Here is a 25,251-nt window from a genome sequence, read left to right on the forward strand (position 1 = left end):
GTGAAGAACCCACACATGGTTTTTTCCAAATCTGAGACGGATACGTCCATGCCGTCGTGCAAGTTTGACTTCTTCCGTGACATATCCATGCCGTCGTGCAAGTTTGACTTCTTCCGTGACATAAAAGCCGTTAGCTGCATCGACGCTACCTCTAAGGCACTTCTCCTGTTGAAAAGTATTGTCCGAGCAAGCACGACCTTCGCCAGAGCAGCATAGTTTTCTGCAGAAGGGCTGTCTCTGAGTTTTTCATCAGCCAGAAGATGAACATTCTCCATGTGAAAATTCAGGCGCTTTACATCTTGAGCGAATGGCACCTTCTTTTCCTTGTTCAATTTTGCTTCTCTGAGTGATGTTAATGCACCTCCAGAAATGAGCTTGTTCCAATTTTGCTGGTAAACAGAGAGGAAGTTGCGGGCAGACTCTGCCAAACTTGCATTATTGCACTTCACTGCATTACCTTCGACAATACTACAGGTCTTCTGTAGGTGGTAGCCCAGCTTGATGGCAAGTGAAGGAACGCTGTACGTTTTGTTTTCCGCATTGTAGCCTGCCAGAACGTTCACTGCAGACACCACATGTGGGAAGTTTGAAGGGAGAAAGAAGTCTTCCAGTTTCTCCAGAGGGGTTATCTTTTGAGCTTCGAGAACAAGTCTCGCTATCTGACGAATGTTTTGTCTTATGTATTCATGTCTCTTTGGATCAGATCCGTACTGATCAAACATGAACTCACCATACTGCAAGATGACCCCATCCTCCATGACAGCTCGTGTCGCATCATCGTATATCATCTGGGACAGGACGCTCTTAAAACCTTCACTTATCCCAAGGTCTCCTAAAGTTTCCAGCACACACTGCGATGCAATACGGCTTCTTCTTATCTCTGATTCATCTTCATTCTCCACTTTCTCCGGGCACGACTTCATGTGTCTGGACAGAGCTTTCCTCACAAAAAGACCTCGACAGTAAAGACAATGAAGAAAGTCTTCGGCCTTATGACTCTTTCTCGGTCTTTTTCGGGCAACAAGTTGGCCCTTCCCCGATTCCATGACATTTTTATTATGAGCAAAGTTTCCTTGATTAATTAGTCTGTTCCATATCTTTTGTCTCTCTCTGGAACTTTGGGGATACTGAAAAGCGGCTGCAACTTCTGTTTTGTCACTGTGGATCCTCTCAAGATGTCGTGCCATTTTGCATACTGGCTTAGCGCAAAACAAACAGTAATTCCTCCTGTCATAAACACGTCTTCCTTTGGAATTTGAACTTGGCAACACTACAGCTTCAGAGGACCTCTTCTTTGGTTTAGTTGCACGGATCTGTTTTGGAGGAATGACACTTTTGTCCTTCAACAAAGAACTTCCTAATTTAGCCCTCTTTTTTTCTGGCACAGATGGTCTTTTGTCTGTAGGGGTCGAAGTCCTGCTGTGACTGGATTCATCTGAAGAGCCTCCATCATGGTCAGACAGAAAATCAGAGAAGTCACGATCACTGTAGGGCAAGTAATCAGGATCACTGTCATACTCCGACTCCGCTGAGGCATTTTCTTTTTTCTACAAAAAAAAAAAAAAAATAGAAGAACACGAAGATGAAAGACAATTATATGAGGAAATAAGGTCACTAACAATCTGTGATTGCAGAAATCATCGATCTAACATTTAATATTTCAAAACAAAGACACAAATATCTTAATAATAATTAAGCACCGCTTAAAAAAAAGATGCATTTAAAAGAATACTCCATCCTTAAAATGACAATTTGTATATTTATTACTCACTGAGTGTAACATTAAATTCAGGAAAAAACTTTCTGGCATGCCACGGTGAACGGAGAATCCAAAAAAGGTGAATATTCTCCATTGTTTAAAGTTGTAAGCTCAGTGCTTCCCTTACACATGCATGCGCTAAAACTTTATGAATTAAAATACTTCTGTCTACAAGTAGTGCACCCTAAGAGTGCCTGATTACATGCATGTGTATGAGCTGTTTTTGAGCAGAGTTCCATTGCACGTGTTTGCCCAGGCATGCTACTTGGCCGTGCATGAGACGGTCTGTACTGATGTGTTTTAAATCATGCTGGTTTAGCAAAAATGCATGTGTTTAGAAAGTACTGAGCATACAACTGGATGAATGAGAACTGGATTATACTGCAGAAGTTGTGTGAAAGTTTGTAAACAGATGTTTTGATAGAGTTTTGCTGTTGTTAAATGCTTTCCACATTGACTTTAAACCATGGAGAATATTCACCTTTTTTGGATTCTCCGTTCACCGTGGCATGCCAGAAAGTTTTTTCATGAATTTAATGTTACACTCAGTGAGTAATTAATATACAAATTGTCATTTTAAGGGTGAAGTAGTGCGTGTCAGCGGATGTTTTGTGATAGATTTGCTGTGTTTTTTAGGATTCTTCATTCACCATAGCCCCTCTTACACTGCCAGATTTTCGGCGAAAGTTGGGCTGTTTTGCCGAAAAGCTGCGAGTGTTTAGACACACAGAGCCGGATTGGCGAGTTGATCCGAGGTGCCCAATTTTCTGCCTCGTAGGGTAGACATATTGGCAGAACCTTTTAAGTTTAAACAGACCGAGGCGCCCTTCTGCAATGGGAGGAGACTTGTGGGAGGAGCTGTTGATGACGCCACACGTGCAAGCCACTGGCGGTGGATAAACAGGAAACAGCTGATAGCAGGAATTAGCGAGCAGCTAGTAGCAAGAGGGAAACGCAAACCTGCAAGACACTGTTAAGATGAGAAACTGGGGAGACAAGGAGTTGTGCGCCCTCCTTGTCCTCGCAAACAAAGGCCATTAACCATCAGATGACGGGAACGGTGAGGAACGAGAGAGCCAACGAGAGAATCCCCGAAGGACTGACAAGCTGCGGCTTCCCTCCCACGCCACTGTTTACGTCACACGTTGAGCTACACGTTTTGTTACTTGCTCACGCCCCCCATTGCCCCGAAAAAGGCACATTCTGTTAGGAGTGAGTATTGGCAAGGACTTCACGATACGATGCGTATCATGATACTTGGGTCATGATACGATAGTATCACGATATCATGATATCACAATATATTGCGATATTCTACATAGTTTAAATTAAAAATAGAGATGATAACACAAGTTGCAGTATATGTACTGGCTTCTGTTTACCTCAGCCGCTATGACTGCCTCTACTACAGCAATGCCGCTGCGCCGCGCAGCAGTGGCTCTTCCGCGCCATCTACCGGAGTGGAGGCGCGGAGATCCTACTGTATTCACAGCGCCTCTAAATTAAACACGAATAATTAATTTAATAAAAAAACGATATTAGGAGCTGAAAAATCGATATTATATTGGGCGGCTGAGTATCGCGATATATTGCCATATCGATATTTTTTCACACCCCTACATTCTGCATAAACAAAGGTAGGTGGCATTTTGCTGCACTCCCCGATTTTGTTTTTATACTGCCAATGCTGAAAAAAGACTGATTGGGCTTTCCTGCAAATTTGCAAAATTCCTATCTAAAAAGGGCTTGTGGAGGCATCCCAGAAAGTTCTTTTGTTCACAAATTGGGGGTAACGTAGTGAGTAATTCATAAATAAATGGTCATTCTGCAGGTAAAGAATTACTTTAACATTATTTGATTTCATTATACACAAATAACTTTATTTGTTATCAGTAAAACCTCCAAAGGATGTGGGGAGGGGATATGACCCCTGATTCATCCAATGCTGATTGATAATGGCAGGCAGTGATGCTGAGCCAATAGTACAGTGTTTTGATGTGGTGAAATCCTGTCAAATGAGGCGCTGAAACCCTCAAAGTTTAAGAGACACTGAAACGCAAAGCACACAGGTGTTGAGAAGCCAAAAGAATAAAAGGAGTGAGCTTCATGCACTACAGAAAGTCATCACAACATAAAACCTTTTTTGTCATGTTGTGTGTTTTTTTAATCATTTATTTGGGAAAGGAGTCCTTGGAGATGTTTTTAACGATCAGAAGTTGGCCTGATTTAAACAGTTATCGAATATGAAAAATGGTGCAGATTATTTTCTGCCCATTGCCAAGTTGATTAATCCACAAATCGTTTCAGCTCTAATGTTTGCCAGTGTATTTTTAATGAATTGCAATGGAAATGTTGTGTATTTTCACTATGCTACAAACACCAGCAGTGTGATGAGACACTGAGTGTCTATTCTATGTTGAGCGCTGCATGTTTGGTGTTGTTTTTCTGAGTGATGTGTGAGTTAATAAAAAACTTTCAATTTTGGGTAAAAAGACGCACTCGCCACTGTCCCTTTTTACCCAGGTGTTAAATCACAGTGAAGGAGGGACCAACACCATGAAGACCAACTGTCACATGTTACATGTACAAGTGCTAAACAACATCAATAGAGGAGAAAGAGGTTATAAAACTGTACATACATTAATATCCATTTCCTCTTAGGAACCCACAAAGGCCGGCGGGTCTGTCCTCTTCCTACATGCTTCAGCCTTTCCTTCATCCAGAGGAAGTACTTCACCTTGCGCCAACATTTTTTTTAACTTAACTTTTTTAATTTTTAACAGCTCACTAAATAAAGTGTCTGAGCTGCACCTCCAAAGCATTCTCAGATGCTTGCAGCTGTGTTTCCTGAGGAGCACCTGCTGTTCTCAGCTGGGAAAAAGCACTTTGGTGGACACAGGGCCTTATTGACCCTTATATACAATAAGTTTGGGGCGCCCAGAGGACTAATGGTCATAGTGCATACTACATAACTGTAACTGTGGACGTGGGCTATGCCTTAATATATCACAAGGAAATGTAAAACTGTTCTGAAAAGATGATAATAGTAATCCTAAAAGCCAACCTGTACTTTTTGTTCATGATTAAATGAAATAAAATAAAAAATACAGGTATCTACCAGTGATTCTGTTGCTGACATTGGATCCTCTGGCCTATCACAGGCCTCACTGTGTTCATCATATGATGCAGACGATGAACAATTCGCTGAAAGATGTGACTGAAAAAACAAAACGTACAGTGAAAAAAGACATGGAGTAAAAATAAATAAATAACAGTCACAGGGTTGAACCTTGACTGTCATTTATGAATAGCCGAAAATGTACAAAGTAAAGGATCAGTTATGTGAGCATGGAAAACAATTTGATGAGGAGCTACCTTTGACTTTCCTGCAGAAAGCCGACCCTGCTGTGCATCACTTGCCTTAGTTTGTTCACACTGAGCTGAATCAGCCATTGATGGATGAGACTAAAAGTGAAGGAACAAAAACGTGAAATTATATTTTTCATTTGTATAAATTCAGTCAAACTGCAGCTGCAAAAAAACAACTGAACGTACCTGAACAGCTGTGTGTTGAGACTGCCCATTACTGCTGTCACCTGGATGCAGTGTTTCCAGCTTCATTGGAGGACAAAGTGAAGTCAATAGGGTGTAACTGTGTAATAATCTCTATTCTTAACAGGAATTTAGGCCATTTGCAATTAAAAGTAATACATATTTTACAGGTGTAATAGGTAACAACTATCTAAAGAAATGTTGACACTCTTCACATAAAAAACTGCCTTAACACACTTACAATTTTATCCAACTCTGCCACTTGTTTAAGTAGTTGTGCACGGTGTTGTAAAAGCAGCAAACGTTGACCCTCCCTGCTGGCCTGAGAGCAGAAGAAAATTAAAAAATGAAGGTGTATGTGGCCTCCTATGAAACCCCACAGCTTTGTAACTCTACTGGAAATGTCCACATTATCACATATAGCAAATGGGTTACATTCATTTGGTAGATGCTGTTGTTCAAAGTGACTTACAGCGGGTACAATCAACTTCTGTTCGAACAAATGACTAGATGTCATCAAACATGTGAAAACATTTACAACATCTTAGTTTTATTTGTAAAGATATCTTTTTAAAAAATACCATACAACAATTTTGTATGTGATGGTGTGCTCTTAATTTCCTCACCAGTGAACTGATGTTCCCCTCTGGCTCTTTGTTAGGATGAGCAGCTGCATCAGGGACAGACTTACTGACGGCATCTGAGGGAAACACAAGCAAGTTAGACAATATGAGAGAAGGTTGGCGGCGAAGGTTCAGTGTGAAAGGATTTAGTGGCATTTAGTGGTGAGATTGCAGATCTATATCTTTGTCTTTTTAACCTGTTGTTGCTGCTGAGTCAGTTTGACATCCTGGATATATCCTTCAAACACAGACTGTAGACTCCTCTGTCTGCTTCTCTCTGGAATCACTGTTTCAGTTTCCCAAAAATATGATAATATTTCTTCAGGGAGTGCAGTTAGTTACAGTGTGGGCTCCATGCTTACTCTGACAGCTTGTCGGACCATCACAAAGGGGCGGGGCTTAGCAAAGGGTCAATTGTGAATATCATAGAGGTTACCATTTCTGCAAATAGATGTTCCTAAATTCTACACACTTAGCCTTCAACCAATTGACTTTTCTGTATTGTGTATTTTTGTTTTTTGAATGATGAGGTGTTGGTGTTTGTCCGACAGTTCTACCTGTTAGCTACACCTAACTTATAGGTGGCTCCATCCTTATTTGTTTTTGAGGTTTTTACATAATTTTGTAGATTTTCAGTGGTGTTCCTTCTGTTTTAAAATCAGAAAATTAAAATTTTGGTCAAAGTATGTATATCATCAAAATGTTCCTTTTCCAAGCCCTTCACACGTGACCTGATGCAGTTTTCTACATTTGTTGTTACATTTAAACCCTAACGCTAATGTGGACGTCACATTAGTTCAGTTTGGAAAGTCAAATACTAAAATGCTAAAATATGTTTTGTTGCTGCCCCCCATCACAGCCACCTGACTCCATTGACAGAAAGTCAATATAAATCAAACTCAAGAAGTTCAACCACACTGAGCAGGCTTTTCATCCACCAATACAAAACAAAATGATCAGCGTATATTTACAGTAAAGCTTACCCCTGCAGTGTGATGAAGGCATCCACTGACGCTGCTCCTGAGGAGTGGATGAGGCATGGCTATGAGTGTATCCAGCAACACCAGCTAACTCCACATTCCCTCCTTCAAAAGTAGCTTGAGATGTACTTACACGTTGTCCACATGATGGCAGACTAATGGGCAGATCTTGAAGTCCGTTTGATAAACCCTGATTGGTTAATGGAGGTTGAAATGACGCCTTGTAAGGGTTGTTGGGCGAGACAAGCGGTACATGTTGGGGCCTACAAGGCTGTGGAGCAGGGTTTGTTTGGGGTAGAGATGGTGGGGGGATGTTTTTTCCTTGATTTGAAGTTAGCAGCAATGATGAAGTGTGAGGGCTTTGCTGGGCAAAGGATATAATGTGAGAGGGAGATGGGATGGCAGTATCACCAAAGAGCGTGGTGGACACCTGATTGCTGCTCATGTGAGAGGCTTTGTACAGAGCAGAGTGATGAGTGTTGTTTCTGGACGATAAGGCGCTGAGGTCGTTCAAACAGCTCTGATTGGACTCTTGCATGTGGTCGTAGGAGGGTCTCTGGTCAGATGACGAGCCCAGGCTGAGATGCTGAGAGCTGGGCAGTGGGTTGAGAAGTGTTCCTTGAGTTGAAGCAGTGGACCAGCCATTCTGTCCTGCCCATGACTGACAAGGCAGGTGGTTCTTACTTGCTGTCAGGTTATCCATAATTCTCCATAACCATCAAAGTTTGTTGCTTGCGGTCTTTTGTTTCCTTTGAGACAGGTCCTAGCAGAGCAAAACAACATGCACACGTGATCATCAGAGCCACAACTATAAATCTGCTTTCACTGTCCTGACGTTGTGCTCAGTGTGTAAGGTAATGTCTTCACACTGAGGTTGCTGAGGTGAGAGAATGTGAAATAGGTTACATTTCACCAGTGATTGTCAGGACTCCAATAACACTGCAGCACAACTAAGCAACAAATGAATTTAGTTTATTCATTTAATCAGTAGCTACTGTACTATTTTGGGCTGCAATTAATCTGCTGATCATTTTTGTGATTAATCAATTAACAGTTTGGTCTGTAAACTGTATATCACCAGATTAATTTAATGTCAATGAACTAATCAAATGATCAACGAATTGTTTCAGATCGAGTAATGTTTGGTAAAAGTCACATATATAGAGGATGCAAATTACCTGAAAATGCTAAGATATTCCACTCAACATATATTTTAACAAACATAAAAATAATCCACTACCACAGCTTTTTAAATTCAATTACCCAGTTTAAACGTCTTAAAATGACAATAATATCTAAATACACAAATTTACTTTACTTCCAAAGTCACTCCAAGTGTATATGCACTGGATGTGTAAAGTTTTCACGCCACACACTGTAAGTTTCATAGAGGACTACAATTAGCTTCCAAACTAGTCGCTTGGCCTCTAAAATCATGCTTGTAAGCACATATATGTCTTCAACCCAGATGTTAATTGAACAGAGAAACTTGAGTGCTTCTGCAGATGAATATGACACCAGATATTTAGTGTCAAACTCTGCACAGGGAAAAGCAAACATCCACGCAAAGTAGTAATAACAACTGACAAAACTGAATCACAAATAGCTTACAGGACATTTTGTACAATAATGGGACATTAAGAAATTTACCCAACCCTTAACTTGATTATCTTTTGATCCATATGGCATTGTGTGTATCTTACTATATAATGACGAAAACTCTGTGTGTCTGTTCCACGTTTTTCTCCTCACTGACTGGGTCAATCCATGTGAAATTTGGCACAGCGGTAGAGGGTCATGGGAGGATGCCAATGAAGCAATATTACATCAATTGGCCAAAGGGGGGCGCTATAGCAACCGATTGAAATTGCAAACTTTGAATGGGCATATCTCATGCCCCGTATGTCGTAGAGACATGAAACTTTGCACAGAGATGCCTCTCCTCATGAGGAACAAGTTTGCCTCAAGAACCCATAACTTCCGCTTATATAGATTTTCCGCCATTTTGAATTTTTTGAAAAACACTTCAAATGGATCTCTTCCTAGGAAGTTTGAGCGATCTGCATGAAACTGGGTGAACATAATCTAGGGACCAATATCTAAAGTTCCCTCTTGGCAAAAGTTGGAAAACTTACTAAAACTGAGCTTCTATAAGGCAATGAATATTGCGGAGGGCGTGGCTCATCACATAAAGGTGTATAACATCTCAAGGGTTTCACCCATCACCACGCAACTTTGTAGGCATATGACCACACATAATCTGAGGGGACCCCTCCATTATTGACCCCATCAAACAAAATGGGGGCGCTAGAGAGCTCATTTCTTATCTAGGCCTAACCGCCATATGGATTTTTACTAAACTTGGTAGATATGTAGAACAGGACGCCTCAAGGTGACTGGAGAAATTTAACTCTAATTGGCAACTGGGTGGCGCTATAACAACAGAAAAATGCTTAAAAATGGCTAAAATGTGACCGATCGCTGTGGCTCCCCCTGTGGACCAATGTTTGTTTTTTTCTAATTTTTGGTATGACTAAATTCCCCACTTTTAAGTCAATACAACATATAAACACTTTCAATGTGCTACCTCAACTACTAATGTACAGTTTTAGCCCACTAACTATGCCACTATTGGCAATGGTACTACTGTACTTTCAATAAAGCAATCGTACTATCAAATTCACAAACACTCTGTCTGAATACACTGCTCTTCTTAATGGGTTCAGTTGACTATTTAATCTGCAATTTCCTATGACCTGTATCACAAACACACACCATGTGAAACTGTACGTGGGCAACTGTGCACTCAGTGGGTATGGACTTTTGGATCTGCACCTTATTTATACCTTACTGTTATTGTACTTAGACTTTTAAACGTGCACTTTTTGTTGCACTCTTCCCACTTTGTATTTTTCTTTTAAATACTTTATTAACCCCCGAGAGGAAATTCAATTTTTCACTCTGTTTGTCAATTACACACTGGTCCGAACACACACATGCACAAACTGGACCTATACATGCACTAAGTGGAGAGATGTCAGAGTGGGCTGCCCATGACAGGCGCTCCGAGCGGTTGAAATAAGCACTGGAATTGACTGATTTTAGAGGGCTTAGTTTGCTGTTGACAGGTCAGTTTAACCAATTGACAAAACGCTCATGATCTAATTTTAGTTAATTAACTCTTGAAGTACCAAGTTATGCACAGTGGGTTTTATGTTCTATGTTCCATATTTTAAGATAGCATTACCCATAATCACATCTGGAAAAAAATCACCTACAAAATCTCTTTCTGCAATGTTCTGTTCGCTAGTTAATCTTACATGAGACAAATTACGTAGCCCCCTTACATGTTGTTGTAGACAACCCGCGTAGATTAAGTGAGGTTGAGGATAAGCAACGAAATTTGTTTTTAAATAACGTTAATGTTAATTGGGTGAACCGACCATTGTAGCTACATCACCCAAAGTCAAACTTTACAGAATTATTTATGAATAGAATCTCGTTACATGCACAAAATAACTTAACATGTATACTCACAATGGGGGATAAGCAGCTGTAACAAAATCGTTGTAGTTATGTCAACCGAATGTAGCTTAGCAGCGTACTGTCCCATTTCTTCAGTTCTTTAGCTAGCTACACTAGCTAGCTGTTAGCATGATTGGTAGTTAAATTCCGGAGTCAAACGTAGGTCTGACAACGACGAAGAAATTATTACGCTGAAAAAATGTTTATCTGCATAAAATACATCTAACTGTCGCGTAAAATGTCTGAGCACGTGTGGCGTATTATCGGAAGCAACAGCCGTTTGTTTGTTTACCTCAAAGCTCTGCCCAGTGGATGCTAACATACGACTTCCGGTTAGTTTTTCAGAATAAAAGCGCCATGTTTACAGAATAGATATTCAACTGGCGGAAGTGATTGAAAAACTTTTTGAAAATATATTGCTGAATTTTTAAATTTCCTTGAGGTAGAAAGTGGTTTCTGGCACAACTTCACCGATTCACAAGGTGCATGGAGAGTGAGGAAACACTGAAAAATGTCAAAAGAATTTTTATATTTAAAAAAAGAACAATGCCGCCAGTGGTGGAAGAAAAACAGATTGCAATAATCTGAAATCTGAAAACGGTGTGCATCGTTTGCTACGGTTTCCGGGTTAAACGCAAGGAAACTGCAAAAGTTTAAAGTTGGTTGTAAGTTTATTATATCCACTTTGATTAAACGACATTTCCTCGAAAAGGTGTGCAGCGGTTTTATGTTTTGAGGTACGTTTTCTCTCGTTTCTTATGTGTGTCAAAGGTGTTACCCAATCAGCAGCTGCGTTACATAAATATGTTTGTCAGACGCTATAAGGGGGGTACCACCACCATATTACCAGTGCAAACTGTGGAGCACCAACATTATGACTTGATTTTATTTAGATTAGGGGTTTATACTCGTAATATTTAATCTTATTCTTAAAATACTGCAACTTTATTCTCAAGAAAGATTTGTTGGATATGTTTTGAATGTACAGAAAGTTTTAAACATGAGCAGAAATCTTGCTGAAACACGTCCTGTTAAAGTCCAGAATGATTACAGTTAAAATGAATAGAGGAATGAATTTATCATTGACATGAATAGGTATTACATGCACATTTAACCCTTTAATACAAGAGCAAATTGGATTTATCTCTTTCAAAGACATGGGCAGAAGGCAATGAGCAACGAAAGAGGAAATGACCCCAAAAATCTGAAAGAAATTGGTAAAAAGAGAACAAACAAGGAAATGACCTGGAAAAAGCGCTTAAAATTATAATAAAAAATTCTAAATCTTTATTTGTTTGCAATTTGTGGGACATTTCTTACCAAGTTGCTCGTTGCCCTTTTCCCCACGTTTTTGAAAGAAATAATTTATTCAGGGTTCAAAGGTTAAAATATCTGCGAAAGGCATCTGAAATAAAGCAGAAGAAAAGTGATGTTGCTCCAGGTTTCAAAGGGTTAAAGAGGCCATTTCCCTAAACAAAAGATGCAAAGGAGGACTAAATCATTCTACATGTGAGTTAACTCAGCAGAGACAACGTCGTGAGGGTGAACTGGGAACATCCGGAGGGAGCTAGGAGTAGGACCACCACTGGGTTGTTTGGGTATCTGACAAGGATGCCTTGTTGGTGCCTCCTATGAGAGGTTTTCCAGGCATGTCCAACTGGTAGGAGGCCACAGGGCAGACACACAGCATGCTGGAGGATTTATATTTATCATCGAACCTGGGAACCCCTCAGGAGGAGCTGGAAAGCACTGTTGGGGAGAGGGATGTTCCTTGCTCAGTCTGCTGTCCCTGCGACCTGGCCCTGCGTAATGAAAGTGACTGGATGGACATAAATGTTCTGTCAGTGTCTAAACGTAGTTTCAATTTTATCGATACGACAATGCAAAGATAGTACTGAGGTGGATCTATTAAAATAAGAGAGTGGAATGTCTTTAGCCTAAAACTGTTAATGAATAAAAATATCTTATAATAATAACTTGTGGTTTCAGCTTGTAAAACCTAGGACACAATAAAACCCCTGAAAATAATTCATTCTTGTAGCAGTTTCTCTTCCTGGAGTGCACACAAAGCATAAAACTAACAGAGACAAAACAATGATAAAATATCAGAAGTAGACATGCACAAGAGTCGTTTAGTATCTTTTTAAAAAATTTTTATAAACGTTACAACACATGATTAACATTTATCTCCCACAGAGGAATAAGAGGTGAAAACAGTAAAGTCTTTTGAGTTATTTGATTTCGTGCAGCTTCTGCATCCTGACAGCATGTCTCTCACAACCATCAGGAAATATCATTCAAAGTCTTATGTCAAACTGTAAATGCACTGAAATGTCGCAGCTTCCCTCTACTCTGATAAAATGACCTCTAAACGACTGTGTGAACTTTGCCTTTGACCAGTGTGTTGCACAACAGTCAGCATAAGGCTTGACAGTCACACAGCAGCCAAAAGTGCTGATCTGCTGCCAACTCTGAGACAAACGCTGCACAGACTGTCAGTGTACTGAACAACACCTGGCCACTGTAAGTACAACATGAACTATTGTCACTGAATCAAGATGTTGTCACTGAACTTTATTAACAAGAAAATGTAGTTTGTTGATGAGCATTTAAAGGGATAGTTTAAAACCTTTGAAGTGGTATGTATGATGTATGGTATGCTATGTGTGTTACTAATCCTTAGTCAGTGTATTTATTACCTGCAGAAGATGTCGGATGGCGCGCCACCAGTTTGGAGAAGCAGGTGGGAGTGTCAGCAGGCAAGCTGATCAATGTACTTGTGTGGATGGGGGTCACCAACAAAACTCAGTTAATTAGTTTGTCTTATTGTGTGATTTTTGTGAATCTGAACTAACCCTTTCAAACGCAATAGTCTAACACAAACATATGTTTTTCTAAATGGTGTCTGGCCTTCAAGAGGGCAATATAACGCCTTTTGTTCCCTATTGTCAAGGGCTATCTGATGGCAAGGTAAAGACATGAAAATATTTCAAATATAGCGCACGCTTAAATCGCTATTGATTTTTTTTTTTTAGGTGGACTGCTTGGACTTTTGTTCAGCTGGCTAAAATACCTTTTGTTGCTGACCCCTCCACAGCAGTAGTTGCTTCTGTGTTGAACTCCAGTGTGCTTCTCCAAACTTGGGGGATTTCGATTGACATCTACTGTATGTAATACACTGACTATGCATAAGTACCCCACACAACCACACTTCAAAAAGTCTGAACTATCCCTTTAACGCTTCAGCCCTTCAGACTGCATGTGTCCCAACATGTACAGAAGCCCACACTGATGTTTTATTGTTGTATCTCTCTGCAGAGGAAATACAAGAGTTGCTGAGGTACATGCATATATAGAAGTGGGTTCCTTTAACATGGTTTGTCTCATAAAATATTAGAATGCCAGAAAGTAGTACTGTATGTCCCAATACATAGTATGTCAAAAACACCAGGATGTTCTACTACATCGTGTCCGATTTTGCAGTATGCAAACCAGCATGCTTTACTGTCTATTCTGACCCACAATCTAATTTTATGTTTCCAGTTTCACCTCAGAGATGACCCAGTTGAGACTGGTGACACTGGCAGCACTGCTCTGCTCTCTTCCCAGTGCTGATGGAGGGAAAGTCCTCGTCTTCCCTGTGGATGGAAGCCACTGGGTCAACATGAAGGTCCTCATCCAAGAGCTCCACTCCAGAGGTCACAACATCACAGTGATCCGGTCCAAAACCAGCTGGTACATCACAGCAGAGTCTCATTACTACCAGTCAGTCACCCTCGATATCAGTATTGGATTTGACGAGAAAAACATGACTCAGTTAGCAACAAAAATGGTGCAGCTCCGGCGTGACTTCCATAATTCAACTGCAGCTTTTTTTAAAGCAGGAGAGGAGTTTTTGACAGTGATGCATCATACTCACAAATCTGTGGTTGATAAAATGCAAGAGATATTTGAGGATGCTGAAGTGATGGAGTTCTTCCAAGAGGCCAAGTACGATGTTGTTCTGACTGACCCCTGCTTCGGTGGAGGGGTTCTTCTGGCTCATCGGTTGGGTCTGCCTCTGGTCTTCAATGTACGATGGACAATCATTGCTGACGGACATTACACAGTTGCCCCCTCACCACTCTCATATGTTCCCATACCAGGTGCTGAAGTGACCGATAAGATGACTTTTTGGCAAAAGTTGAAAAATATTTTGTATGCCTTAATAGTGCTTAATAACCAGCTGATAATCCAAGAGCCCCTCTACACAACGTTTGTCCACCGTCACTTTGGTTCTGACGTCCAGTATAATGACCTTGTTCAGGCAGCAGATATTTGGTTGATGAGAACTGACTTTACCTTTGAGTTCCCTCGTCCCACCATGCCCAATGTTGTCTACATGGGCGGGTTTCAGTGCAAACCCTCTAAACCACTTCCACAACATCTGGAGGACTTTGTCCAGAGCTCTGCAGAGCATGGAGTCATTATTATCTGGAGGACTTTGTCCAGAGCTCTGCAGAGCATGGAGTCATTATTATGAGCTTGGGGACCTTGGTGGGGACTCTTCCTGAGGATATAGCAGAACATGTGGCTGCTGCTTTTGCTCAGTTACCTCAGAAGGTCATTTGGAGACATACTGGGAAGAGACCGTCCACCCTGGGCAACAACACCTTGCTGATGGACTGGCTGCCCCAAAATGACCTCTTAGGACACCCAAAGACCAGAGTGTTTGTGGCCCACGGAGGCACCAATGGACTTCAAGAGGCCATCTTCCATGGAGTTCCCATCGTCGGCCTCCCTCTGATGTTTGACCAGGATGATAACCTGTTCAGGATGACAGCGAGGGGCGTTGCCAAAGTGCTGGACATTGGCACGCTGAACACAGACAACTTCCTGGAGGCGGTGAAGGCGGTGCTTTATGAGCCGTCCTACAGGGAGAAGATGCAGGAGCTCTCCAGGCTGCACAGAGACCAGCCCATGAAGCCTCTGGACCGAGCCATGTTCTGGATCCAGTTTGTCATGAGACACAAGGGAGCTGCTCACTTAAAGACCCACTCCTACAAGATGTCCTGGATTCAGTACCACTCCATTGATGTGATCGCACTGTTGCTAGTGTCGGTCATGATGATGTCACTGATTTGTATTTTAACAGTGAAATGTTTGTGTTGTAAAGTGTTTAATGGGAGGAAAGAAAAACTGGACTAATACAGAGACTCATGTTGCCCTGTTTGTACTTCTGTTCTGTGTTTTATTGAGCAGTTGAGCTTTTTGTAACACCAGCAGAAAAGTAAAGAGGGAAAAAGAAAGTTGTATAAAATGAAACATGTTTAATTTCAGTGTAAATCTGTATCTTGTATCAGAGTTTTAATGATGAATGTACAGCAGCACAAAATAAATGTCGCCTCTTTGGAGCTGAAAAGACTCATGTCTGAGATATAATTCAGTCTGAATAATGTCTTTGAGGTGATTTGACTAAACTGGTGCCTGATGAAGCAACAACAACATCAGGAGCCACAGCAGTGATGGATTTCTTAGATACTCTGCACATACAGTATGTCTGACAGACAGAATAAGGTTTTTGTGAAGAGTATGTATTTAAATATTGATCAGAAAGTGCTAAGAGGTGCTACTATTGATCAACCTGTGCAGCAAACAATAATATGCATGTAAATAAGTGACAGAAATCAAATGTTCAGTGTTCAAAATGAGCAGGCTGTGAACAACATGTGGACTTTGTCNCCGCTCGGGGCGCCTCACCAAGGGCAGCCCCCTCACTCTGACATCTCTCCACTTTGTGCATGTATAGGTCCTGTTTGTGCATGTGTGTGTCTTTCGGACCTGTGTGTAATTGACAAGCAAGAGTGAAAACATTGAATTTCCCCTCAGGGGGATTAATAAAGTAAACAAACTTAACTTAAACTTGCCACAGAGCATCTTCAGACTGTCCTACACAAACGATCCACACAGATTTTTGATTTGTCAAAAATTGAGCCTACAGTGCATCAAAATGTTTGACTGTAAACGGTATTGTAAACATATACATGCAAATTCTTGCTAAATTCATTTTCAATGTTCATTAAAAAATGACAAAATTCTAGAGTCATGGTAGATGATGTTTGGAAAATATCAGAATTTTATCTCAAAAACTGAATTTTTGACAGCATTTTGAATTTTGCTCTAATGTGAACAATTGGAGTCAATGTAAAAATGGTATTTTTAAACATCAGTTTTTCACTTATGGAGCCAATAAATCATTGTTAAAAACAATTACCAACATCTCCATGCTGTCTAGATGCAATTTGTGTATTTTCAGATTTTTGTCTGAATAACTGAATTTTTGACAGCTGTTTGAAATCTGCCTTTACACACCAACAGCTGCTGTCTTGCACACAGGTGACTGGCTTAGTCAATTTGTGAAGCTACATGTGACATTTTCATTTGTCAATTAGCTCAGTGAGATAGAGGATGGTTCTTGGTGTTGAAGATTGTGAGTTCAAGCCTCAGCTCGTGCAACATTTCCATATGAGAAATCTACCCAAACTTTTCATAAAGGTCCAGTCCCATGCCAGATGTCCTCAACTGGAGACACAAGACTAGTCCTGATGGTGGCGCTACAGCAAGCCTCTAAATTTCAAAACTTTGAAAATTTATAACAAATCAACCATACGTGCTTCAGCTTTGGAACTTTCACTTTGAAATTTGCTTTTCCATGGCATGGATGGCTACTGTCTGGCACCCTGATGCTTGGCTCAGTCAATTTGTGAAGCCACACATGAACTGTCACTTGCCAGTTAGCTCAGTGAGATAGAAGATGGACCTCAGTCTCAGAAGTTGTGAGTTCAAGCCTCAGCTAAGGCAGAATGAACATTCTAATGTGAAAGTCTTATGTTCAGGCATCATGCTATGTGGATCAGAGACTACCAAGGTAATTATGATCCAGGCAGTTTTGCGGAGAGACAAATACTCTTTATCAACACTTTCCCCTGTTATCCCTTGTCTCTTTTCCCTGTTTATTTGGCTTAGCTATCAGTCAATATGCAGAGTCTATCCAATAGCTACTTTTATATTTAAAAAAATGTTTTTGCTTTGTCACCATGGATAATGTTTAGCTTTAAGCTAGATCAGGCCAGTTTGTTCATAATTGCTAGCAGTTAATGTTATTCTTACTTTCTTGTTCTTGTGTTTTTTCTTTCTTTTGTATATTATGAGTCTGATCACTTCAGCCACTCATCCACAATTTGAAGGGCATTCCATAATTATATGATGTAACTTCTATGTTGTGATATGCTTTGTTTTAGTGTGTGTGTTGCTCAGAATTGCCTAATTTTTGCCTAAAATTGCCCGGCCCTGACCATTGCTGCGCAGCAGCTATAATTGTTCCTTGTAATTAGTCACATGACTATTTGACAGATGTATGTAAAGTAAGTGGAAACAACCTCAGACACATCATTCAGAATAAAACCTGCTGGTGATTTAATTACACATCATGTGAAGCAGCATCCATCTGATGAACATTTTATAAAGATACAGTTGATTCAATACAGAAAACATATTAAACTGAATTGTACTGCTGGTGTTTCATTAATGTTGATCACAAACTGGACATTGTCATTCATCATTCATGTTTCTGACCATGTATACACTACAAAAATATCACATACAGTATGAAGAATTAAAGAGTGACTTAAAATAAAAGGAAATGAAACCACTTGTTTCCTCAGAATAAAACAACAGATCCAAAACTGATTTACCTCATAAAAGACTCCAATAATATCTCAAACTAAAGCTGATGACTGATACGACTATACAGTGTTGTCTGACTCAAAACAAGATGCTGATGACTATGTTAAAGAATATATCATTCAAAAATCAGCCTTGATTTGTACCTGCATGAAAGTTCATCACCTGATAATGTAATGCAGTTTGGTTATTAGAAACACATCTTTCTGGATTAACTGTGTATTGTCTTAATTATCCCAATGACATGAAGACAAACAGTGAAGTCAGAGTAAAGTCTTCACTAACACCAACATTTCTGAACATCACAGAGAAATCTCAGTGTGACATATTTTGATATCAGCAGTTTTAGCATCACCAGCTGCTCCAAGATAGAAAAGTGGGAAGAGTTTCTCAGTGAAAGTGTCTCTGTGAGTGTAGATGTGAGTCATGTCTTCAGGGTCGTAGAAGGACACCTCCCCCCTGTCATAGTCCAGCTGGACTCTGATCCTCTGGAGACTCTTCTTCACTGTGACAGTCTCACCAACAACATCAGTGTATTTTCCACTGTCATGTGATAAACACCAGATTCCATCTTCTGGTGTAGCAGATATCTCTCCCTTCCTGTCAGCTGACTCTTTAGCCAAACCTACATCCCAGTCAGGATGGTCTCCCACCTCCACCTCCCAGCTGTGTTTCCCTGAGCTGAAGCCCTCAGAGCCCAGAACATCTGCATACTTAGTGTGTCTCTCTGGATTGTCAGGAAGCTGCTGCTTTGTGTCTCCACGTCTCACACTGGTCAGATCATCAGACAGACAGAGACGGGGGCATGCAGTGTTTGGGTCCAGAATGACAAGACTGAAGTGGACCTTGTCCTTCATCTTCTCCCAGACTCTGAAGGACAGGTTGCCCAGGTGTTTGGCCACATCTATCAGCGCTCCTGAGACCAGCTGTAGATCTGACAGTGAGCACTGGACTCTGGCTCTGCTCTGAGTGGCTTTATAACTGCTGAGGAATGGCACCTTGTGTTTCTGCAGCTCTTCTTCAACAGCACAGATACTGTGTGACAGAGAGGAGATCTGCTCCTCAATCATCTTCATCTCTCTGCTGATAGTCTTCCCCTTCTGCTCCTCTTCCTCCCTCAGAGCTGCCAGTCTGGACTCCTCTTCCTCTTTCAGGAACTGCTGGAGCTTGTTGAACTCTGCTCTGATCTGCCTCTCTGTGGACAACAGCTGCTTCTTGGAGTGTTGAATCACTTCATTGTATGTTTCCTCCACTTGTTTGTATTTGTCCCTCTTGTCCTGCAGAGACTTTAAGTCAGATTTCAGCTGGTCCTTCAGCTCACTGACTGCTTGTTCTATAGGAACCACCTTGTGACTCTGGTGGAGAGAAAATTCACAGCCAGGACACACAGCTCTATCTTCATCCTTACAGAATGATTTAGGCTCCTCTTGATGTTTACTACACACCACCTCCTCCTTCTTCTCTCCTTTTTCTGTCTCAGATGATCCAGCTTTCTGTCTCCCAGTAAAGGAGTCAGCCAGTTCCTTAAGTGCAAAGTTCACATTTGAAAATTCCTTTGAGGACTTTGTTTTACAAATGGGACAGTTTTTGTTTTTAGCTTGTTCCCAGAATTTCTGCAGGCAGCTTGAACAGAAGCTGTGGTTGCAGCTCAGAGACACAGGATCTCTGAAAGTCTCTGAACACACATGGCAGCTCAGGAAACTTTCAACAAGAGCTCTCTCAGCCATTCTAAATGTATTTTTCAGTAGCAGGACTCACCAGCTTTTAGTCTCTTCACTTAATAAACTCCAAATGTGTGTTTTCCAGCAGAGATCTCACTCCCTGTAATGGCGTCTCAGCTCTGATCAGCAATGTCAAAATCTACTTTCAGTTTCTCTCACTTGTGTCACAAGGTGAATTATTAACAGCAGGAAATGCTGCCATGTCATTCAGTCACCAGCAGATGGTGTCAGGATGTTTTCAGAGGTAAATATTGCAGTCTTTATTCAGTGCAGTATAAATTAATTGCACATGCAAATGTATTCAAACAAAAATAAAAAGCAATTGTCTAAACATGTTTTTTTGTTTTGTATCCACTTAACGAATTATTTAACAATTACAGGTCATAAAAACACCAGGATGATAACCTGTTCAGGATGACAGCGAGGGGCGTTGTCAAAGTGCTGGACATTGGCACGCTGAACACAGACAACTTCCTGGAGGCGGTGAAGGCGGTGCTTTATGAGCCGTCCTACAGGGAGAAGGTGCAGGAGCTCTCCAGGCTGCACAGAGACCAGCCCATGAAGCCTCTGGACCGAGCCATGTTCTGGATCCAGTTTGTCATGAGACACAAGGGAGCTGCTCACTTAAAGACCCACTCCTACAAGATGTCCTGGATTCAGTAGCACTCCACTGATGTGATCGCACTGTTGCTAGTGTCGGTCATGATGATGTCACTGATTTGTATTTTAACAGTGAAATGTTTGTGTTGTAAAGTGTTTAATGGGAGGAAAGAAAAACTGGACTAATACAGAGACTCATGTTGCCCTGTTTGTACTTCTGTTCTGTGTTTTATTGAGCAGTTGAGCTTTTTGTAACACCAGCAGAAAAGTAAAGAGGGAAAAAGAAAGTTGTATAAAATGAAACATGTTTAATTTCAGTGTAAATCTGTATCTTGTATCAGAGTTTTAATGATGAATGTACAGCAGCACAAAATAAATGTCGCCTCTTTGGAGCTGAAAAGACTCATGTCTGAGATATAATTCAGTCTGAATAATGTCTTTGAGGTGATTTGACTAAACTGGTGCCTGATGAAGCAACAACAACATCAGGAGCCACAGCAGTGATGGATTTCTTAGATACTCTGCACATACAGTATGTCTGACAGACAGAATGAGGTTTTTGTGAAGAGTATGTATTTAAATATTGATCAGAAAGTGCTAAGAGGTGCTACTATTGAACAACCTGTGCAGCAAACAATAATATGCATGTAAATAAGTGACAGAAATCAAATGTTCAGTGTTCAAAATGAGCAGGCTGTGAACAACATGTGGACTTTGTCTCCATCTTGTGACGTTTACAGGAAGTAAAATGTGTCCATGTGATCACATCCTGTATACACAATGCCTCAAAACAAGATGCTGATAACCAAAATATTTGAAAGCTTTGGATCTGGCTCTGGATTGAAAGTTTGTCTTCGGACAATATGATACAGTTTCAGCAAGAGGTGGCACATTTTCTTGTGGATTACACTTCATTTTGACATAATTTATACTCTACATCTGTTTCTTTTAAAGACAATTACCATCAAGTTATCATCTTGAGATTTTGGCTAAACAAAATAGAATTAAATCAAAAACAAGTTTCAGATTAAAACAATGATTTATGTCTACATGTTTTTACAATGGGTTGCATGAAAAAGATAAATGAAGATAAAGAAAATATTTACACACAATTCATTTCATACAGTGGAGACAGGTATTTACAACAAATCAGTTCTGCTGATGAATAAAATAATAACCATCAATCAGAGCCAGAATATGTTTTGAGTCACTGAGACTCTGTGTAAACTGTACAAAACTGAAAATACAACATGATCAACATGGAAATATCTCATCAGAAGTTCCAGAAATCTGAAAAATTAAATATGTCTGATGACGATTAAAGAAAGAGTCAAACAACTTGAAACAAAGTACTGGGTATAATGGACACAGTGTATGTTATATTGTGATCTGATTAAACACAAGATGCTGATAACCAGGCAAATAAGTTACAATATGTATAAATGTATATGTATAAAAGTTAATTACCTGGTGATGTAATGCAGTTTGAATACTGAGTACATCTTTCTGGATTAACTGTGTATTGTCTTAATTATCCCAATGACATGGAGACAAACAGTGAAGTCAGAGTAAAGTCTTCACTAACACCAACATGTCTGAACATCACAGAGAAATCTCAGTGTGACACATTTTGATATCAGCAGTTTTAGCATCACCAGCTGATCCAATATAGAAAAGTGGGAAGAGTTTCTCAGTGAAAGTGTCTCTGTGAGTGCAGATGTGAGTCATGTCTTCAGGGTCGTAGAAGGACACCTCCCCCCTGTCATAGTCCAGCTGGACTCTGATCCTCTGGAGACTCTTCTTCACTGTGACAGTCTCACCAACAACATCAGTGTATTTTCCACTGTCATGTGTATGTTTCCTCCACTTGTTTGTATTTGTCCCTCTTGTCCTGCAGAGACTTTAAGTCAGATTTCAGCTGGTCCTTCAGCTCACTGACTGCTTGTTCTATAGGAACCACCTTGTGACCGTGGTGGAGAGAAAACTCACAGACAGGACACACAGCTCTATCTTCATCCTCACAGAACAACTCAGTCTCATCTTGATGTTTACTACACACCACCTCCACCTTCTCTCCTTTTTCTGTCTCAGATGATCCAGCTTTCTGTCTCCCAGCAAAGGAGTCAGCCAGTTCCTTCAGTGTAAAGTTCACATCTGGATCTTCTTTTGAGGATTTTCTTTTACAAATGGGACAGTTTTTGTTTTTAGCTTGTTCCCAGAATTTCTGCAGGCAGCTTGAACAGAAGCTGTGGTTGCAGCTCAGAGACACAGGATCTCTGAAGGTGTCTGAACACACATGGCAGCTCAGGAAACTTTCAACAAGAGCAGTTTTCTCAGCCATTTGAGGTGTTATCCAAATAAGGCAAGACTCACCAGATCGAATCACTCTTCAACTTGCGGCATAAAATCCTTCGACTGAGCACTGAGATATCAACAATGTCAGACTTTGCTATTGATTTCACCGATCTATTTCATGAGTTAATCATTTACAGCAATAAAAACAGTCACCTGTTGACACTGTGTACTGTGACACAGTGAAGGAAAAGAAATGTTTGGAAACACTGAAAATTAAAAGACCAGTGATGTAAAACTCTTTTAAGATTAAACTTCTTCATGACATTATGTGTATGCTTCCCCTACGTACAGTGCATCTACATGTAAAGAGATTTTAAGACACATTTGTTTGTTCAGTGCTCCTGTTTATTACTGATTACAGCTCTCACTTTTTTTGAGTTTAAAGGTCCTGCAATAAAAGCCTGTCAAACAAAGACCAAAGTTTTATAGTACAGATACTTCCTTGTGATTTCAGGTCTTTTGTTTTCCATAAAGCTGGGAGAATTGTCTGCACAGGATCACACACATTTATTGTAGGAATTGTCTTGAAGATCGAGAACTATGAACATTTTTGTTTTTTTCTATTTTCTTTATTTTCATTGTAAAACCAATCGAAACTACTGTTAATACTGAACTTTAATACTGTGTCTGTTGTCAGTGTTTACCAGACGTCTGACATCTTTAAAATAAATACTGAAATTGGGTCATACTGTGTTGTGACAGATGTTTAAAATACAATATGAAAGCAATCAGACATCACGTCTGCCTGAAATATGACAGACACACAGTCATAAACGCCTGTCAGAATACAGTGTTGCAGAAACGTCTCCCTAAACACACCCATTAAAATCTGCTGCCACAGTCAAATTGGTTATTGAGTTAGCCGCCCTCAGTGTTTCCTAAGTTTTCCTTTTTTTGACCAAATTTCTGGTTGCGTCAAAGATTACAGGAGTATCTGTGTGTCTGTGTCCAAAGGTAGAGCTCAGTGTAATATTCACAATTCTCACGTGAATCAATACTTAGATGACTACTTTGTCCACACACACTTTTTAGTCACTATAATCGATTTACTTCAGAAATTGAGCATCACCTGGAGGTCAAGATGTTTCTCCTAAAAACCTTGAAATCAACTCAAAGGATTCCCTTCTGTTCTCTTGATGTTCTGCATTGCAGGTTATTGCACAGAAACACAAGTTCTCATCAGGGGACCCTTCTGTGAAACTCCTGAAGTTTGCAGAAGACACCACAGTCATCGGTCTAATCCTGGATTGTGATGAGTCTGCATACAGACAGGAGGTGGAGCAGCTAGTCCTCTGGTGCTGTCAGAACCACCTGGAGCTGAACCTGCTCAAGACTGTGGAGATGACAGTGGACTTCAGGAGAAGCCCCCCTGACACTGCCCCGCCTCACCATCCTCAACAGCACAGTGTCTACTGTGGACACCTTCAGGTTTCTGGGTACCACAGTCTCCAGGGACCTGAGGTGGACCTCCCACATAGACACTGACTGGAAAAAGGCCCAGCAGAGGCTGTACGTCCTGCGACAGCTCAGGAAGCTCAACCTGCCTCAGGAACTGCTGATCACTTTCTACACAGCCATAATCCAGTCTGTTCTCTGCACATCCATCACCGTCGGGTTTGGATCTGCCACCAAACTGGACAGGAACAGACTGCAACAGACAGTAATCCCTCCATCCAGGACCTGTACTGGTCAAGGGTCAGGAAACAGAACATCTCTGCAGACCCCTCACACCCCGGACACAATCTGTTTAAAGTCCTCCCCTCCGGTAGGCGCTACAGAGCACTGTTGGTCAAAACTACCCGTCACAAAGACACTTTCTTCCCCCAGGCTGTCGCTCTGATGAACTCCTAAAAGGTCACAGAGTGGCAGGTCAAACAACACTTATTTCTCAATGCTTGACAACATACAATAGCTCCATTTACCTCTCAGACTTGTATATGTGACGTATATTTAGGGCTTGTAAATATTACTTAACTTAATTTAATTTTGAATTTCGTCTAGTTTAGTTCTACCTCCACTTTCTTTGTCTAATTCAGAGTACTTAATGTCAGTACTGGTACATTGAGAGCAAAGTTTACCGCTGTCAAATTCCTTGTATGTGCACACATACTTAGCCAATAAAGCTGATTCTGATTCTGATAATAAGCCTCAACATACCACACATGTCTCACAACTCATGTAGGATGCACACAATGGAGGAATACAGTGTGACTAAGTACACTTATTTTAGTACAAATTTGAGGTACTTGAGTGTTTGTATTTTATGCTAGTTCACAGTTCTACCGCATTTCAGAGGGAAATATTGCACTTGATACTCCACTACATTTCATTTGTGAAATATGCATTGTTATAGATGAAACAACCTCACAGTATAAAAACTTCTTAAATACAAATCAATTGCAGAAAATCAGCAA

The 25,251-nt window shown here is 40.6% G+C and overlaps 4 protein-coding genes across 6 annotated transcripts in view; 2 read left to right on the forward strand and 2 right to left on the reverse strand.

The window, feature by feature from the left end:
• Positions 1-10,725, reverse strand: part of LOC126394263 (uncharacterized) — a 13,270-nt gene extending 2,545 nt beyond the window's left edge. The window contains exons 1-9 of the mRNA XM_050050973.1: positions 10,452-10,725; positions 7,048-7,677; positions 6,918-6,954; positions 5,938-6,011; positions 5,553-5,633; positions 5,315-5,374; positions 5,135-5,224; positions 4,878-4,976; positions 14-1,547 (exon numbers count right to left, since the gene is read on the reverse strand). Of these exons, the coding sequence (XP_049906930.1) occupies positions 14-1,547; positions 4,878-4,976; positions 5,135-5,224; positions 5,315-5,374; positions 5,553-5,633; positions 5,938-6,011; positions 6,918-6,954; positions 7,048-7,617 (2,545 nt within the window). The 5' untranslated portion in view covers positions 7,618-7,677; positions 10,452-10,725. The remainder of the gene's footprint in view (positions 1-13; positions 1,548-4,877; positions 4,977-5,134; positions 5,225-5,314; positions 5,375-5,552; positions 5,634-5,937; positions 6,012-6,917; positions 6,955-7,047; positions 7,678-10,451) is intronic.
• Positions 10,726-13,763: 3,038 nt separating this feature from the next.
• On the forward strand, positions 13,764-15,840 carry LOC126394806 (UDP-glucuronosyltransferase 2A2-like). The gene is made up of 3 exons (XM_050051890.1): positions 13,764-13,779; positions 13,983-14,877; positions 14,919-15,840. Exons 2-3 carry the CDS (start codon positions 13,996-13,998, stop codon positions 15,624-15,626), a joined length of 1,590 nt encoding a protein of 529 aa, XP_049907847.1. The 5' UTR covers positions 13,764-13,779; positions 13,983-13,995; the 3' UTR covers positions 15,627-15,840.
• A 2,326-nt stretch (positions 15,841-18,166) lies between these two features.
• On the reverse strand, positions 18,167-22,909 carry LOC126394789 (zinc-binding protein A33-like). 3 transcript variants are annotated; one of them, XM_050051868.1, is made up of 2 exons: positions 22,551-22,909; positions 18,167-19,618 (listed from the first exon to the last, which is right to left on the reverse strand). In XM_050051868.1, the coding sequence occupies exons 1-2, from the start codon at positions 22,821-22,823 to the stop codon at positions 18,464-18,466; spliced, it is 1,428 nt and encodes a 475-aa protein (XP_049907825.1). In that variant the 5' UTR covers positions 22,824-22,909; the 3' UTR covers positions 18,167-18,463. The 3 variants fall into 3 exon arrangements, with proteins under 3 accessions (XP_049907825.1, XP_049907827.1, XP_049907826.1); XM_050051870.1 differs by having other exon boundaries at positions 18,167-19,507; positions 22,443-22,909; XM_050051869.1 differs by lacking the exon at positions 22,551-22,909 and having other exon boundaries at positions 18,167-20,008.
• On the forward strand, positions 20,176-20,882 carry LOC126394805 (UDP-glucuronosyltransferase 2B15-like). The gene has a single exon (XM_050051888.1). The coding sequence runs from the start codon at positions 20,297-20,299 to the stop codon at positions 20,543-20,545; it is 249 nt and encodes an 82-aa protein (XP_049907845.1). The 5' UTR covers positions 20,176-20,296; the 3' UTR covers positions 20,546-20,882.
• Positions 22,910-25,251: the final 2,342 nt, after the last annotated feature.

The sequence above is a fragment of the Epinephelus moara genome, chromosome 8, assembly GCF_006386435.1.
Source record: "Epinephelus moara isolate mb chromosome 8, YSFRI_EMoa_1.0, whole genome shotgun sequence".
NCBI lineage: Eukaryota > Metazoa > Chordata > Actinopteri > Perciformes > Serranidae > Epinephelus > Epinephelus moara.

Excerpts from the sequence above, each read along its gene's own strand:
- LOC126394789 (XM_050051868.1), bottom strand. The coding sequence starts at position 22,823 with ATGGCTGAGAAAACTGCTCTTGTTGAAAGTTTCCTGAGCTGCCATGTG. Across the intron at positions 19,619-22,550 it reads AGACAGAAAAAGGAGAGAAG|AAGGAGGAGGTGGTGTGTAG; the intron begins GTGGAGGTGGTG and ends AAAGGAGAGAAG.
- LOC126394805 (XM_050051888.1), top strand. The coding sequence starts at position 20,297 with ATGACAGCGAGGGGCGTTGTCAAAGTGCTGGACATTGGCACGCTGAAC.
- LOC126394806 (XM_050051890.1), top strand. The coding sequence starts at position 13,996 with ATGACCCAGTTGAGACTGGTGACACTGGCAGCACTGCTCTGCTCTCTT. Across the intron at positions 14,878-14,918 it reads CACAACATCTGGAGGACTTT|GACTTTGTCCAGAGCTCTGC; the intron begins GTCCAGAGCTCT and ends TATTATCTGGAG.